General features: G+C 39.2%; 1 protein-coding gene across 2 annotated transcripts in view; it reads right to left on the bottom strand.

The window, feature by feature from the left end:
• The window catches only part of USP22 (ubiquitin specific peptidase 22), a 112,931-nt gene that overhangs the window by 60,397 nt on the left and 38,044 nt on the right, over positions 1-14,490 (bottom strand). For both annotated transcript variants that reach the window (XM_074158267.1, XM_074158268.1), the window contains exon 2: positions 10,938-11,070. In XM_074158267.1, the coding sequence (XP_074014368.1) occupies positions 10,938-11,070 (133 nt within the window). The remainder of the gene's footprint in view (positions 1-10,937; positions 11,071-14,490) is intronic.

Here is a 14,490-nt window from a genome sequence, read left to right as displayed (position 1 = left end):
GAATATGAAATAAATAGGACCCTCTGTGAGCACCAATAGTTTCAAGTCTCTCATCGGAACGGGGAGGGATATGTTGTTCTTGGAGGATTCCTTACTTTTCTCAGCTTTCTGGATTTACGTGTGTGGATGACGACGTACAGACATGAAGATCAAAGGCGACAAGAGACCATCTTACACAAACCACTTGTTCAGAGCGGGATGAATTTCTCGTGAGAAGTATCAGAACGTTTAACAGAAACACTGGCGGAGTAAAACCCGTAATTGTCCAGCGCCTGATTAAGGACCCTTCAGAAAATGTCCTCTCTCCAGCACACTTATGTGAACAATATAGTTGTATATATGCCAACACTTTTAATGTCATTAAAAGGACTGCAGTAGGTTTTGGACAAATTACCTCAAGCACCAGCAACAAGGTGGCCCCACAGGGCTGATTACAGCACAAAGGGCAGGCGGGAGTTTCTCATGAAAGCCAAAACACGGCTGGCTGCTCAGTTTCGGGATCCTAGGAAAAGAGTCCACTAGTAAAGCTCCTAAGTTAATTGTTTCAAATTAGTATAATTCGAATTTTTCTCTTGAAACGTACTTTAGCCTTCTTATTCTGGTCGTCTTGAGGTGAAAAAGAATGTTTTCTTTTGGGCAAAGTGCAAAACATCCACTATCACGTCCCTCTGGTGAGCCACCAGGTCTGCAGGGCTAGGGGTCCCCAAGGGAGGAACCCCTGAAGGGACTCTTTTACAGAAATTCTTCCAAAGCAAGCGATTCGGTAGCACTAACTGAAGTTACACCACACCAAAAGGACAAAGGCCATACAAAACTGTCTCCCTCAAAGGATTTGGGGCGGGGGGAACACAAATTTCACCTCATTGTTAGCAACAGGCTAACATTTATTCTAACGTTTATTACTTTTTTAAAAATTAAATTGCTGTGAAGTTTTACCCCAAACTGAGCCCCTTGACCAGAAAATTCAATTAAAAAAAAAAAATCACTATGAGAGTGAAGTATGAGAATGCACACATGAGAATGTAACAAATTTCATCATTTGCGTTAACATTTGGGGTCACAAAACTAACAGAAACAGGCCTCAAATTCATAAATAGTTTGGGAACTACTAACTTAGAACCGATAAACTAGATGTTTCAGATTAATCCACTGCCAACTCTGCCATGATGCTCCACATCCCTCACGATGAACATCTCTTTTAGGAAGCTCCTTCCAGAATGGCTGCTACTCCTACCTTCCAGTATTTGGTTTTCTTAACACTTCTCTTGGGAGGGGGCAGGGGTGAAATCAGTGTATTTTAATTCAGTTGTAACATAATACACATATAGAATTTGATTACACTGGAAAAATAAAATATACATTCAGTAGAAATACACTTTTTTTCTTTCATAGGGAAGAACCAGAAGAAATTTAGAAGAATCATAATGTCATTTTATTAAATTTGATCCATCTAGTTTCCCGTTTCAGGAACCCAAAATAACCACTAGTGGATCACAGGTAAAGTAATTTAAGAATAAAAAGTCCTCTTGGAATGTAACATTTTTCTTTGCTTTTATACCTTCTACGCTGACAACGGGCTACCATTATTTTAAAGTCAGAGCTCCTTGTACCCCTTCATATACAAAATTCTAAACAGCTGCAACACAAGAGAGAGAAAGTCAAAAGATATCTCATTTTTCATTTAAAAATAAAGCTATCGGCCTGGAGAAACAATGAGGCGTCACAGAAGATCACATGGGAACGAGAGCAACTTTATCTACTGGTGCAAGTGACAGTAAGTTTCGAAAGACAACAGCTCAGGGGTGAAAGTTTAAATTTAGGCAGCAAGAGGTCTTCAAACTCTCCATCTGGGAGCCAAGTCAAGTGTTTTGTTTAAGCCTGAGCGCTTCACTTTGCCAAATATATCCACTGACGTCCTTGTGAAAATGTGAAGAGACCAGAGATGATGGGAAGATAACAACAACATGGGAAAAAAGCAGGGAAGCGTGCCACATCCAGAGCGCGCGTGTGCACGTCTCCTCCAGTTAATAACCTTGTACGTTGAGTTTTCCAAAGTCCCAGGTGAACAGAACTAACGCTGCTCAGTTGAAAATGAGATATTTCACCGTATCATATGCCAGCCTTCCATCAGATATGACACATTTGTGAGTCGTGTGTTGGTATCACCTTCCTCGGAACACCGGCTGCATTCGAGTACAACAAAATGTACAGACACAGAATTCAGGCCAATTTTTACCTGTATTGAAATTAATTCCTCTGCTAATTTCTGTGACTCAGTCTTGGCATGTTCTCAACCCCAAATCAACACACACTCCTATTCTATGAAAGTCACCTGCATTTTGTTCACCTTCTGTAACAAAGGAGACTAAATCAGTAATTCTTTTAGACAGTATTCTAAGTCAACATCCCAGGCTAATTCATACTCCCTAATTTCTCACATCAAGTGTTAATCGTTGAACCAGTTCCAGATAATAGTCTCAAGTTCACAATAAGTGATTTTCTAGACTTCAAGCCAGCTCTCCACTTGTTCTTCTATCTGATATATCAGCGCAAAACAGCTCTCTGATGGCATTCTTCCTCTTTTCCTGCCACCTGGAAACTGCACCACAGATCACAATTTCTGAACTGATAAGATATTAAGCTTTACTGATATCAGTAAGAAAAATCTTAATCTCAATAAGGAAACAATAAATAAATAACGCCAAAACACACAATCAGACTCATCTGAGGCATTGATCAACTTCCAGGTTTGAGTTTTTGCCAGAAAATAGGGAGCAGACGATAAAAGCTATTCACGCTTTTCCCTTATCCTTTCAGTCTCTAGCAAGGCGATCACGGGCTTATCAACTCTACAAGTCACAAAACAAGTCTACTTAATTTTTATTTATTTATATATATAAATAAAAATAAAAGGCTCATCCTGCTAAATGGTGATCCAAGCTAGTGTCCACTGAAATCCTTGAGAATTGCAGGTACTTACTTGGGGGACAGGGGGGAGGGAGTGGAGCCCCAAACTCCCTTTTGTTGCCAAAAATGCAGGGTGAGATACCCAATCTTTTAATACAAATTTAAAACTATTAAACACAGTTAAGCACTATCCTTCCCTCCCACACTCAATGTTTAAGAGAAATGGCATTTTCTTTTCCTAACACTTGAGATAAAATCATTTTGTTCTTTATGTACTACCTTTTTTTTTTTTCCTTTTTTAAACCAGCAGCCAACAGGTAAGTGTTTTTGTGGCCTGTGCTCTAAAATTTCCAAGATGCCCAGTTTAAAAGTTTAAAGGGACTGATTCGCCTGCAATCCAAACATGGCAAGTATCCAATACTATGCTGCAAACCACTCAAAACTAGGAGCCAAATGTCCAACCTCTATGCCACACACTTGCCTCTGTGATAGTTTAGGGTATCATCCTACATCAGCACATGAATGCAAGCCAGGAAAGGCGAGATGTTCAGATGAAGGAAAAATGTCTTAGTATCCCTGTGGAATCTAGATACCAAAAATGTTTTTAGCTGTTAATTTAGAGGAATCAATCTGTCAAAACATTTTATGTTAATTTATTATGGGCAGCTCCTTGACTTCATTCAGAAATACACGTACCATATACACACACGTTACATATGTGTGCGTGCACTGCGTATACTACAGAGGAGCACGGAGCATGCCTATAGGAAGCTCACAGAACCTTAAGCTATTATAAAAGATGTTGTGCCTTTTGTCAGTCTTCTCCCTGCCCTTTGCTGACTCTACGAACTTTAACAGTTCCCATGTTTGGAGCAAACCTTTGAAAAGTGAAAAGGATTAAATCCTCCTGGCTAAAGCACTTTTTCTCGATCCCACAAAATATTATTCAGGGTTAAAGGAGAGAAATTGTTAAACGCTCCTTATTTAATCTTGCTGTTGCAGTGAACAAAAGCCTGCTGCCTTCTCACGAGGTCAGTCTGGCTCAAAGTTTGAGCTAAGCTATAGGAATGCCATGCTACAACGTCCATCACATAAACAAATGAGAATTTGCCTGCAATACTTTGCACAAGTAGAACAGCAGATATTGGAATATTGGAGCTTCCAAGCCATACCCTATAGCTGACCTGTATATCCAAAATGCTTCCCTCCTCCTCCGCTTCGAAACGATGATCCTCTGGTTGACATCATAAGAATATTATTACACTGAAATACATAGAGTTTGTGCTTTCTATTATCAAATTTCATCTCACTTTTATTACTGTAGTCAATGAGGCTATTCAATTATCATAGGCTTACCTAGCGTCCCTCAGTATAAGCAATACCTCCGAACTCTGTGACCATCATGAATTTCATACACAGATGTAATTCCTTCTCTTCAATTACTAGAAAATAGCAGTAAACCAGGGCTGGTTCTGGTAGTAAAGTCCACACATCCCACACACTCTGCTTTCAGTTTATTCATCATCAGTCTCCTTTTATCCTGCCTCACATACACCACAATTCTTACATTAATCCTTGTCACTTCTACCTCAAGTAATAATTTCCGAGGGGGCAAAATGTCAGTCTTCACTTGGTCTAGACAAACCGAGTCCAGTGTATTTCCTTTTTGTAAGAAAATCAGTTATATTATCAAAAAGACATATTAGTCTGACACAATCCATCTCTGACAGAACTACAAAACACTGTATCCTGTTTTCCATTTGCCTTCATCTCCTTAACAGACTTTTTTCAACACCCACACCAAACAAAACATTAGAACAGAATTCAAATTAAGAGGCTGCTAAAATGCCCAGATGACCTTTTCTACCCCTTTCTGAGCCTAAATGCAAAAAGAAAACCAAACTGCTACTCTAGCACTGCGATACACTCTGCTGGGAACTGCTTTAATTGCTCTATTCACATAGGGTATAACGAAGGTCTGAGCTGTTTACAAGAGAATTCTACTTCACTGCCATTGTGCAAAATTAACACTACGGTCAATACCTTCCAACTCAAATGAAACTTAAATTGCCATTCCTTTACATAAGTGCTGTGTTACTACATATTACATTTTAACAGACAGCTATGTACTAGGAGCAGTAACCAGATTTTTTTCCTTTGACCAACTTCAAATATAGAAACCAGCTTTTTGCCATGTTTCCTCTGAATCGGATGAAAAAATGTAGTTATTTGTTTTCTAGGGGAAGTAGAAGCTTTTAGAATTCCACCAAAAAATCCCCAACTTAATCTATGAGCATTATTATTGTGCTCACCCATCCCATTCCTCTCACCACATTTATTTATTGGACTGAACCTTACACAAGCATATACTTAGAAAAACCAGTTCCTCCACAGTTTGTGATACAATAAATAATGAATGGACTCTTAACAGGACTAATTCTGAAATCAACTGTTTGCCAGTCTCCCTAGAAACTGAATGGTGCTTCAGTCTTCCAACTTTTTCTTGTCTAGTCTTTTAACCACTGAACCTCAGCCCTGCTATTTCACCTACCTCTATTCTTCAACTCCAGATTAGGGCCTTACAGCAGACCAAGACTTCAACCAAAAACTGTATTATGTGCTGTTCCAAAGATATTATGTGTAAAGAGTGCATCTCTAACAGACAGAGGCATACATAGCATGGAAATGCGTGAGCTGGCTCTGTACCAAGGAGTTTAAATAGGTCTATACAGAGCTTTGATGCCATAATTGAACTAATCTAACTCAGAAAGGTTATCCGTAACAGACTTTCCTAAGCTTCGTAACAATGACTCTTCTTGTAGCTAAGTAAAGACAATCTGTGTGTGTGTGTATATATATATTTTTTTTTATATATAAATGTATATATATGTTAAAGCATGTGGGGAGAAAACTCCCAAGGAAGGTTACGTAAATAATCAACGATTCTGAAAATGGAGTTTGTTTTCTCATATGATATACCCCCCTAAAAAGTTTTAACCATTACATAACAAAACCAGAAAATATTCACTCAGAGAATATTAAAACTCCATTTGGTATCCGCCTAGGATTTTCAGTCACCACCAGGAAACTGAGAAAAGAATCACTACTACAGTTTCAAGATGAACTCTCTCTACAGCACCAACCTCTTTTCTCTCTTAAAGCTACAGTTCACAGACACCTTCCTGCTGCTCTGGGACTAAGTCACCATGTATTTTCCTTCATTGAGCAACTGTAGAAGAGATAAGGGAGCAAACGTCAGTTTTCACAAGGACAGAAACCACCAGAAGATTCCCCAGGTGCTGGAACCCGATTTGGAAAGATTACAGAGGAAGATGACAAAGTATGCTGACGGCACACATTCATTTATAATAATCAAATCTGAAGCTTGCAAAAAGCTCCAGAAGGATTTCATAATACTGAGTAAATAGGCAATACCAACAATGGTGAAATTCTAATCACTGCCAGTAAGGTAGCAGATGAGTAACAATTACTACTCAGGAAAGAAGTTTTGGAGTCAGTGAGTAACTCTCAAATAACATCAGCTCAGTGTTGAGCAGCACATTAAGAAACACAAAATAGAAGTCATCGAAGAATTAACTAAGAATTCAAGTCATTAGTACAGTAAACTGTATTCATCTCAAGGTTGTCACCACAGATGGACACATCAGAACTAAAAAAGTACGATGAGGATGTTGAGAATCATACCACAGGGTCAATAAGAAAAGCTAAAAATAGTTCAGGATCTACAGGTTGGGAAAAGGAAATATCTGACATCATCAAAAAGATCAAGAACCCCAGAAGCGATCAATAAGCGTTTTTCACTCACCATTTCTCAATTCTTCACAAAAGAAATACAGAGCAAAGTTACAAGATCCATTATAACGCAAAGCAGAAAAGCACATGTATTTTTCACACGGCTCAGAAAAGCCATGGAACTCTCTGCTTTGGCATGTTGTGGGTGCCAGAAAGGAAGCAGGCTGTTATGCTGGACAGGCTACTGGCAGCTACTGGAACACAAGCACCAAGCAGCAGTATCTTCTTCGTAAAGTTTTTGAAAAGCAAAGTAGTAGAAAAAAGGAAAGTAGAACAAGGGAAAAAATGCTTAATATAACTATATCGCTGCCTGTTCTCTAAGCTACCTCTGCTGACCCCTAGCAGGTAGAAAGCTGGATATTTACGATAAAGCTTCAGCCAGTACAACCACTTCAAAGAAGCAAAACATGTTTTATGAAATTGGGAGAAGAGGGAAAAAAAGGAAAAATTAAGGATTCTGTATTATTAAAATTGCAACAGCAGAAACTATTTCCTGAAATAACAATGTCCACAGACTAAGATATCACTGTGCTTGGGCTGCTGGGCTTCAGATCTGTAGCATTTCTAATCAGATGGCTGTTACAGTGACTTTGATTAAATACCTTATAGTTCTGAAGGAGGGTACGGACAGACAGCCCTGCCTCACCTGCTCCTGACAACGCCTTCACATACGACGTATTTTGACACAAACCATCTCTGAGCAGTCCTAGGACAGACCCAGAGGTGTTTATAACTGACACCGTTTTCATGTAGTTGAGGGGGATGAAGGATGCCTACACAGTAAAAAAACCAGCACTGAAACAGAACAGGAAAAGGCTAGTTTGAATTGTCCTGGAAAAGTCAGTCTTATCTCCCTCTTTCTAAAGGTTTTCACAGCTGTATGAAAATTTTACATTGCATTAACGATTCTCAACCCAGTGGAAATACCAGCCTACCATGGTGATGGACTAACAGAGACTGCAATGCAGAGAGTGAAAAAAGCAGCTCATGTAGCTGGATCTTACTTCACCTCCGCGTCCCCCACATCCACAACTCAAGGAATAGATTAAAGTAAGTATTATTAATATACGCTGAATAGGCAAGCAGATGCAGGAGCACAGGTATCGCTATAAGGTCAGGGTGTGAATGGCTAATTTATACTGCTCAGGGAAGCAGAGATAACAAGGAATGTATTTTAAGAACACTCTGGACTATGATCCCAAAGCCTCCTGAAACATATAGCAGTGAGCTGCAAAAACATCACTTCCAGTGCTCAGACAGCTGTTACAGCCGAAATCTATGATATTTCTTAGAACTGTGATTAAGTGTGCAGTTCCTGCTAGTCTCCATGGAGACTGATGTTGGCTCAGCAAAAAGTCACCAACTGTTTTAAAATAATTCCTGTTCATTTTGAAATTTCAAAGCACTTAACTCGTTTTTGCCTATCAGATGCTATTTCCCCAAACAAAACTCCAGCAGTAAAAGCAACCAAAAGCACTAGCAAAACTACAGAAATATTTTTACAGCTCATTTCACATGCAGCTGGAAATTAAACACCAAAACATACATTAAAAAAAAATAGAAAAGGAATCTCCAAAACTAGAAATCAAGTAGTCAGTTGTACAATCTTCACATGACGTGTATTTGTGCACTGAGTACATTATACTTAGCTGCAAAAGAATCATTTTTTGGGATGACACAATATTGTATTCTGTACTTCGGCTTGAACAATTAACTCTTGCCCTTTTTATCTAAAGGCTATTCCTTTTGGGAATTACCTTATCTGACACGTTCTTATTTGTCTAATACCATGAGAATTACTACAACAGTCTTCAAGCAAGAGAGCATCTTCAAAGAACCTCCCTCCTCTGCCCAGTTTTGGTTTTCCTTTAAAGAAACAGAAGATGTTTCACTACAGCAGACAACAGCAAATTCTACCTTGCACAAAAAAATAACTTAAAGAATTTAGGCTTCCTAAATACATAGATAAATAGCAGCTCCCAACAAGTGCAACTATAAAGCTCTTTTTAAAGGTTTTCCATAAATATGTTTAGTGGTAAAAATAGTAGTGTTTATACAGAAGCCACAGATAAACAGGCAAATACTGCCTACAGTCTCAATTTAGCACTGTATTTTTTTAAACCTTAAACCTGGCCATAAACTTTTATTGGCACAAAAGGTTTTTTTATACACATATACACTTTACCAGAAAGCCTCAGACAGAGTTTATACCTAGAGTAATTTCTGCATTGGCAAAGACGCCAAATAATTTCACCTAACGAACTGACTTCAAATGCTCTGTGAGATTGCACCCTGTAAAAAGCAATTTAAAAAAAAAAAAAATCATTACACAGGGTTGGTTTCTTTCTTTCAATTTTCAAAGAATGGTTGAGGTTGGCAGGGACCTGTGGAGGTCGCCTTGTCCAACCCTCCTGCTCAAGCAGAGACACCTACAGCAGGTTGCCCAGAGCCACGTCCAGATGGCTTTTGAATATCTCCAAGGATGAAGACTCCACAACCTATTGGGCAACCTCTTCCAGTCCTTGGCCACCCTCACAGTAAAAACATGTTCCTTGATGATCAGGCAGAATTTCCTGTGTTTCATTTTGCCCTCACTGCCTCTTCTACAGTCACTGGACACCACTAAGGAGCCTGGCCCCACCTTTTTTAACCATTCTTTCAGATATTTGTACACACTGATGAGATCCCCCTGAGCCATCTCTCCTCTAACCTAAACCACCGCAGTGCTCTCAGCCTTTCTTCATAAGAGGTGTTCCAGTACCTCCATCATCTTGGTGGCCCTTTGGTGGTCTCGCTTCAGTAGTTCCAATCTCTCTCTTACTGGGTAGCCCAGAACCGGACACAGGATTCCAGATGTGGCCTTATCAGTGCTCACTGATTTCAGATGTCTTCTCATACTAGTACACTGCATTTTTTAATTCCTGATCTTATCATTTGAAGCACAGCTATCTCTGCTTTAGTTCATACTGAATATTGCTGCCTACCTTGACATCAAGAATTATGATCGTGTCACTCATAGGCTAAAAACTTCATAAACATTATGGATATTCAGTATTACTTTCCAAGACTATATTTTTCAAGGCATTTACAAACTTAAGCTATACCACCACAGAGCCTAAATTTTTTCTTTCTTCACGCATATGGAGGGAGAAACTATAATGATTTGCTGTTTTAAATAATCTTTTCCATAAATAGTAAACTTGCACATCAGTTTCTTAAGCACAGGAGTACCCAGCACTGCTGGCTTTCTGGAGCGTCTTTGTCTTCATGGGAAATAAAGACGGTTTGTTCCATAAGCACTTGGGATAAATTAAATGAGAATGGTGGCGAAACTGGTCAAGAGAAAATTTATTCCATGAAATAATGCTTTTTTTCCTGTTTCTTGTATCACTCCACCAAGAATGTATTTTCATTTGAAAAAAAATGAAGTGTGCTGTACACCAAGCAAAGTTACATACATCCATTTTGACACAAACAGAATTTAAATACAATGCAAAATTCTGATCATTTTAAAACTCTGGAGTGTTCTAAACTGTAGGTAATAAGTAACTTAAAACAAAACTGAATGCTTTTGTTTTTGAATGTTACGTAGCACCGACGCTGACAGAACTTGATGGTTGGCATTTTACCAACGTTTTTGAGGTAGCTGAGGAAAAGGTACACTGTATCAGTTAAATTGTTTTCTTATTACTTCAGTTCCTGGCCCCACCGGAAAGAAGAAGCCAAGAACAGAAAAAAAAAAAAACACAAAAGTTTAAATAATTCTCATTGTTACTTGATTAGTCTTTGTTGTGACAGTAATGACGGAATGATATTTTTTTCCTTAGCAAGAATAAAAAAAGTGAACACGACCTCCTGAAAAAAAGTTCACTGAAATAAATGCTCTAGTTTAGTTTTCATACTTAGCAAAAAAAAAAAAAAATCTGTCTACTCACATTTTTGTTTTTGCCTATATATGACATTAATTCATAAATACTAAGATACTAAAGAGTAGTAATTCAAATTCTAAGTTGTGAACAAAAACTTATTCCTGATGCAGTGGAAGCTGAAGCACCAAGTTTAAAATAATGCCACTAATCTACCCAAAACGCAAATAAAATTGATCTCCCTGTCTAATGAGGTAACTACAAGAACATATCACCTTCCTGCCCTGGAATTGGCAGGGATAATAGAGCAAGCTAAAGAGCACCGGTGAGTACATCAGGATGACATCTTACCTAAATTGTGTCGCTTTGTCTTTGCGTGCTCGTGAATATGTTTCTTTGTAAAACAGCCAAAGAAGACACAGTAGAGGCAAGAGTGGAGTCTGTTCAGGTGGGCACCACACATATGACAAATGCACGACTTGGCCTGAAAGAGAGAAACAGACACAGACGATGAGTGACAGAAACACATCCCCAAGTCCAGCAGAACGGAGTAGATCTAACCACTAGCTTTCCCTTTTACTCGCTGCCTTTTGAACAGGGGAAACAGCTCTGTCCCCGTGTGACAAAGCCACCAATTATACGTATTAACGGAGAAAACTCTTCCATTTGTCCAACACACTTCCAAGTCTTGATAGGGAGCAGGTCTTGTCTAAGGACAGACAATAATCAACCCATGTACAACTCTCAGCCTGTTTAATGAACGTTTCATGCCAGGATAAGCAGGCACTGCTGCTGGAATACACCGTCCTACTATTCCCAGACTCTACCTGGGCATTTCTGTTCCCATACCAACCAGGTACCAGCAGGATGGACCTACGTAGCCATCACAGCTTTGCTGCTCCAAAGCTCCTTCGCTGAGCTGGTTCAGCTCGGTAACCTGGAAACCAAAGCTACGCTAAAACTAGTCTTTTGTCAGGTGTTTGGTGGGGTTTTTTGGGGTGTTTTTTTGTTTGTTTGTTTTTTGTTTGGTTTGGTTTTGGGGTTTTTTTTTTGTGGTTGGACTCTATGATCTCAAAGGTCCCTTCCAACCAAGAAGATTCTGTGATTCTGTGTTAATGGGTCTGGGGGGAGATGGAGTAGACTCAGATGAACATCAGAGCTCAGGGAAAGCAGATGCCCCAGCAGGGAGGTAGAAGGGGTGAAGAGGCAGGAGTTTGGAGTGGTGGGACCAGAGCACAAACTCTGCTTTTTCACAGCACTGAGCTCCTCGATCCCCTCAAAAGCTGTAATATAACTTGAACACTAAAATGTTTGCAGGTATATGGCATTTCATTTCTCTGCTGGGAGATTCTGCCCGATTCATTCATTAGATTTCTCCGTACCAGCCCACAAACTAGTGGTGCAACATCAAATCCACACCAGTCAAAAGAGTTACAGAAGTCACTTTTGCCACTCTCAGACTGGCTTTGAATCAAGTTTGGGAAGCAATGTGCTGACTGTTACCCAGAGCAACCCAGAATGGAGAGATACATGATGAAAGTTACCATGATTCACTGGAAATTAATAAGCACGTAAGACTGACACGAGGGTTTGTGTTCCTATGATTTGATTCCTAGGATAACAATACATTTTAACAAGCAGGTTTGGAGGAAAAAAAGGCAATTAGAAGGTTAAGCGGACTTTTTGACCTTCAATTGTATTTGAAGCCCTCTTTAAGCCAACACCACCCACAACTTTCTTATAGCATTCAACTCAGGTACTTGAACAAATCTTTTGAAAATTACCCTGCCTAGTAGGAGACTTAAGAGAGTTTGAGGGGTAAGTATTTTGCTCAACAACATTGAAATCAATTCAGGTCCAACACCATCTGACTGGAAGGTACAGACAGGAGAAATTCCTCACAGTAAATTCACTTTTCATCTCGGACAACTGCATTCAGACACACGTTCAAGAGTAACTGAACTTCTGTAACAGCTCAGAGCTACAGAAACCACTTACAGAGGAACACCTTACTCTGCAAAGTAATCTGAAAATACTATTCCTTTGCTTGTCAATATAGAAGCACCTTTTTTTTTCTTCATATCAAGAAAAAAAAACCCCACGAGAATCAGAACTACTAAAACACTAAGCTGTCACCTAACCCAGGCAGTGCATTTCATCAAAAAAACCCCCCCAATGTTCGTCAGTAACGTTCACCCAATCTGCCACAACTTAAAATTAGTGCTGAATAAATGATGCATGATCCTCTTCTCGTCTGGCATTTTTTCTTTCAGAATACTTATGGCTGTTAAAAAAATAATCAAGGAAAAAGGTTGCAGTATGCTGCACTGTGCAATTCATTTTCAAGCTTCTACAAATTAAGACTTAAATCCTGAATCTCACATATTGTGTATTCGAAATTCTCCTAATTTCTGTTAAATGAAAATAGAACGCTTGAATCAAACTCCACACACCTACAGAAAGAAATATTTTAAAGTAGGACCAAAAAAATTCACCACCACCAGCACAATTTCCATCTTTAGAAAAATTCTGCAGAACTGTCAAACCATTGCCTAACGGTTGCTCTTTGGCTGCAAAAGCTAAATAGAATCAGCCTATCTGTTAAGATTGCTGCTATGACAACTCCAGCAACCAGCTATTTTACTTAGCCAGCTAAAAATAAATCTTTTAGCATTAAATGTATTGTAAACAGATGACATAACAAGCATGTAAAAAACAATCCTTTTAGGCTAAAAGGCAGAAAATTCATACCCTGAGAGTTTTTATTTCCATGAAAATTAAGAGAAATTGAAGAATGTAAAAAAAAAAATTAGTGGTAAGTTAAAAGAGAAAGAAGTTCAATCAGTTATTTAAAGGAAGCTGTTTTATCCCTGTTCTCTATTTGTTCAGTATAGCTCAAGATGGTTTTTCTAAAATTGTAAGAAAACAAGGTTAAAAGACAAGAGTGAAGAAAGAAATCAATATCAAAAAAACACAGTGGCTATTCTTAACAAAATTAGCTGTCTCCTTTTCATCTGTCCATGCTTTTAAACAATTTGCTAAAACAAAGCTGCCACCCTTCCACCCCACCCCAAATAATCAAATTACTCTATTTCGTAATACTCCCACCCCTGCTCACATCTCCTGAGGCTACAGCCTAAGACAAAACAGAACACTGCAAATGAGTAATCAAAATCGGTCGGATCCATAAAGTCACAAGCTTGCTGTAAAACACGACTCAGCTTTTTTAAAATGCGAGTTAGGTCTTGCTTATGGTCCAGATGCTTTTGGGAAGTCAACCAGCATTTCAGCTGCAGAATCAACCCGTCACTTCTCCTTTTCTCTGGTCTGTCCTCCTAGATACAAGAACACCCCTTCCTTATCCTAAGCCATAAATGTAGCATCTTCCCTTTCCTCCATACCCTCTCCCATTATTATTCTGCTCCTCCCATCATTTAATTCTGTTCCCTGCTTGCTTCTCTCCTTTATTCTCCTTGCTCTCAATTACTCCACTCACCAATCTTTTACCCTGTTCTCTCTCCCCACACAGTCCCTCACCTTACGTCCCCAGCCATCTCCCGTCAGTCCGTACCGAACCTCTGTCCATCCCCTTTATTTTTGCTTTGATATTCTAACAAAACTGCACACAGAAACCAGAAGAAGCCCTGAGCATCTTCCTTCTGGAAGATTATAATCAGTTTTTTAAGTGACAGAAAACTGGAAAGAATGGTCCTGCACAATAAGCGTGGTGTGTGCACACGTACACAGTAACCAACAACGTTTCTGACACTGCTGCAGGAGGGAGGAATGTTAGAGATCCCAATTCCCTCTTCGGTGCTTTTTTTTCTGCTACTAAGACAGTGGTAACTTGCACACCCAGACCCTCAGCAATGGTTCTGTGCCTCCTTTAAAGGAGGTTTAAACA

Source organism: Numenius arquata, chromosome 14 (genome assembly GCF_964106895.1).
Source record: "Numenius arquata chromosome 14, bNumArq3.hap1.1, whole genome shotgun sequence".
In the NCBI taxonomy this organism is placed as follows: Eukaryota; Metazoa; Chordata; class Aves; order Charadriiformes; family Scolopacidae; genus Numenius; species Numenius arquata.
This window is presented reverse-complemented; position numbering and strand designations above follow the sequence as displayed.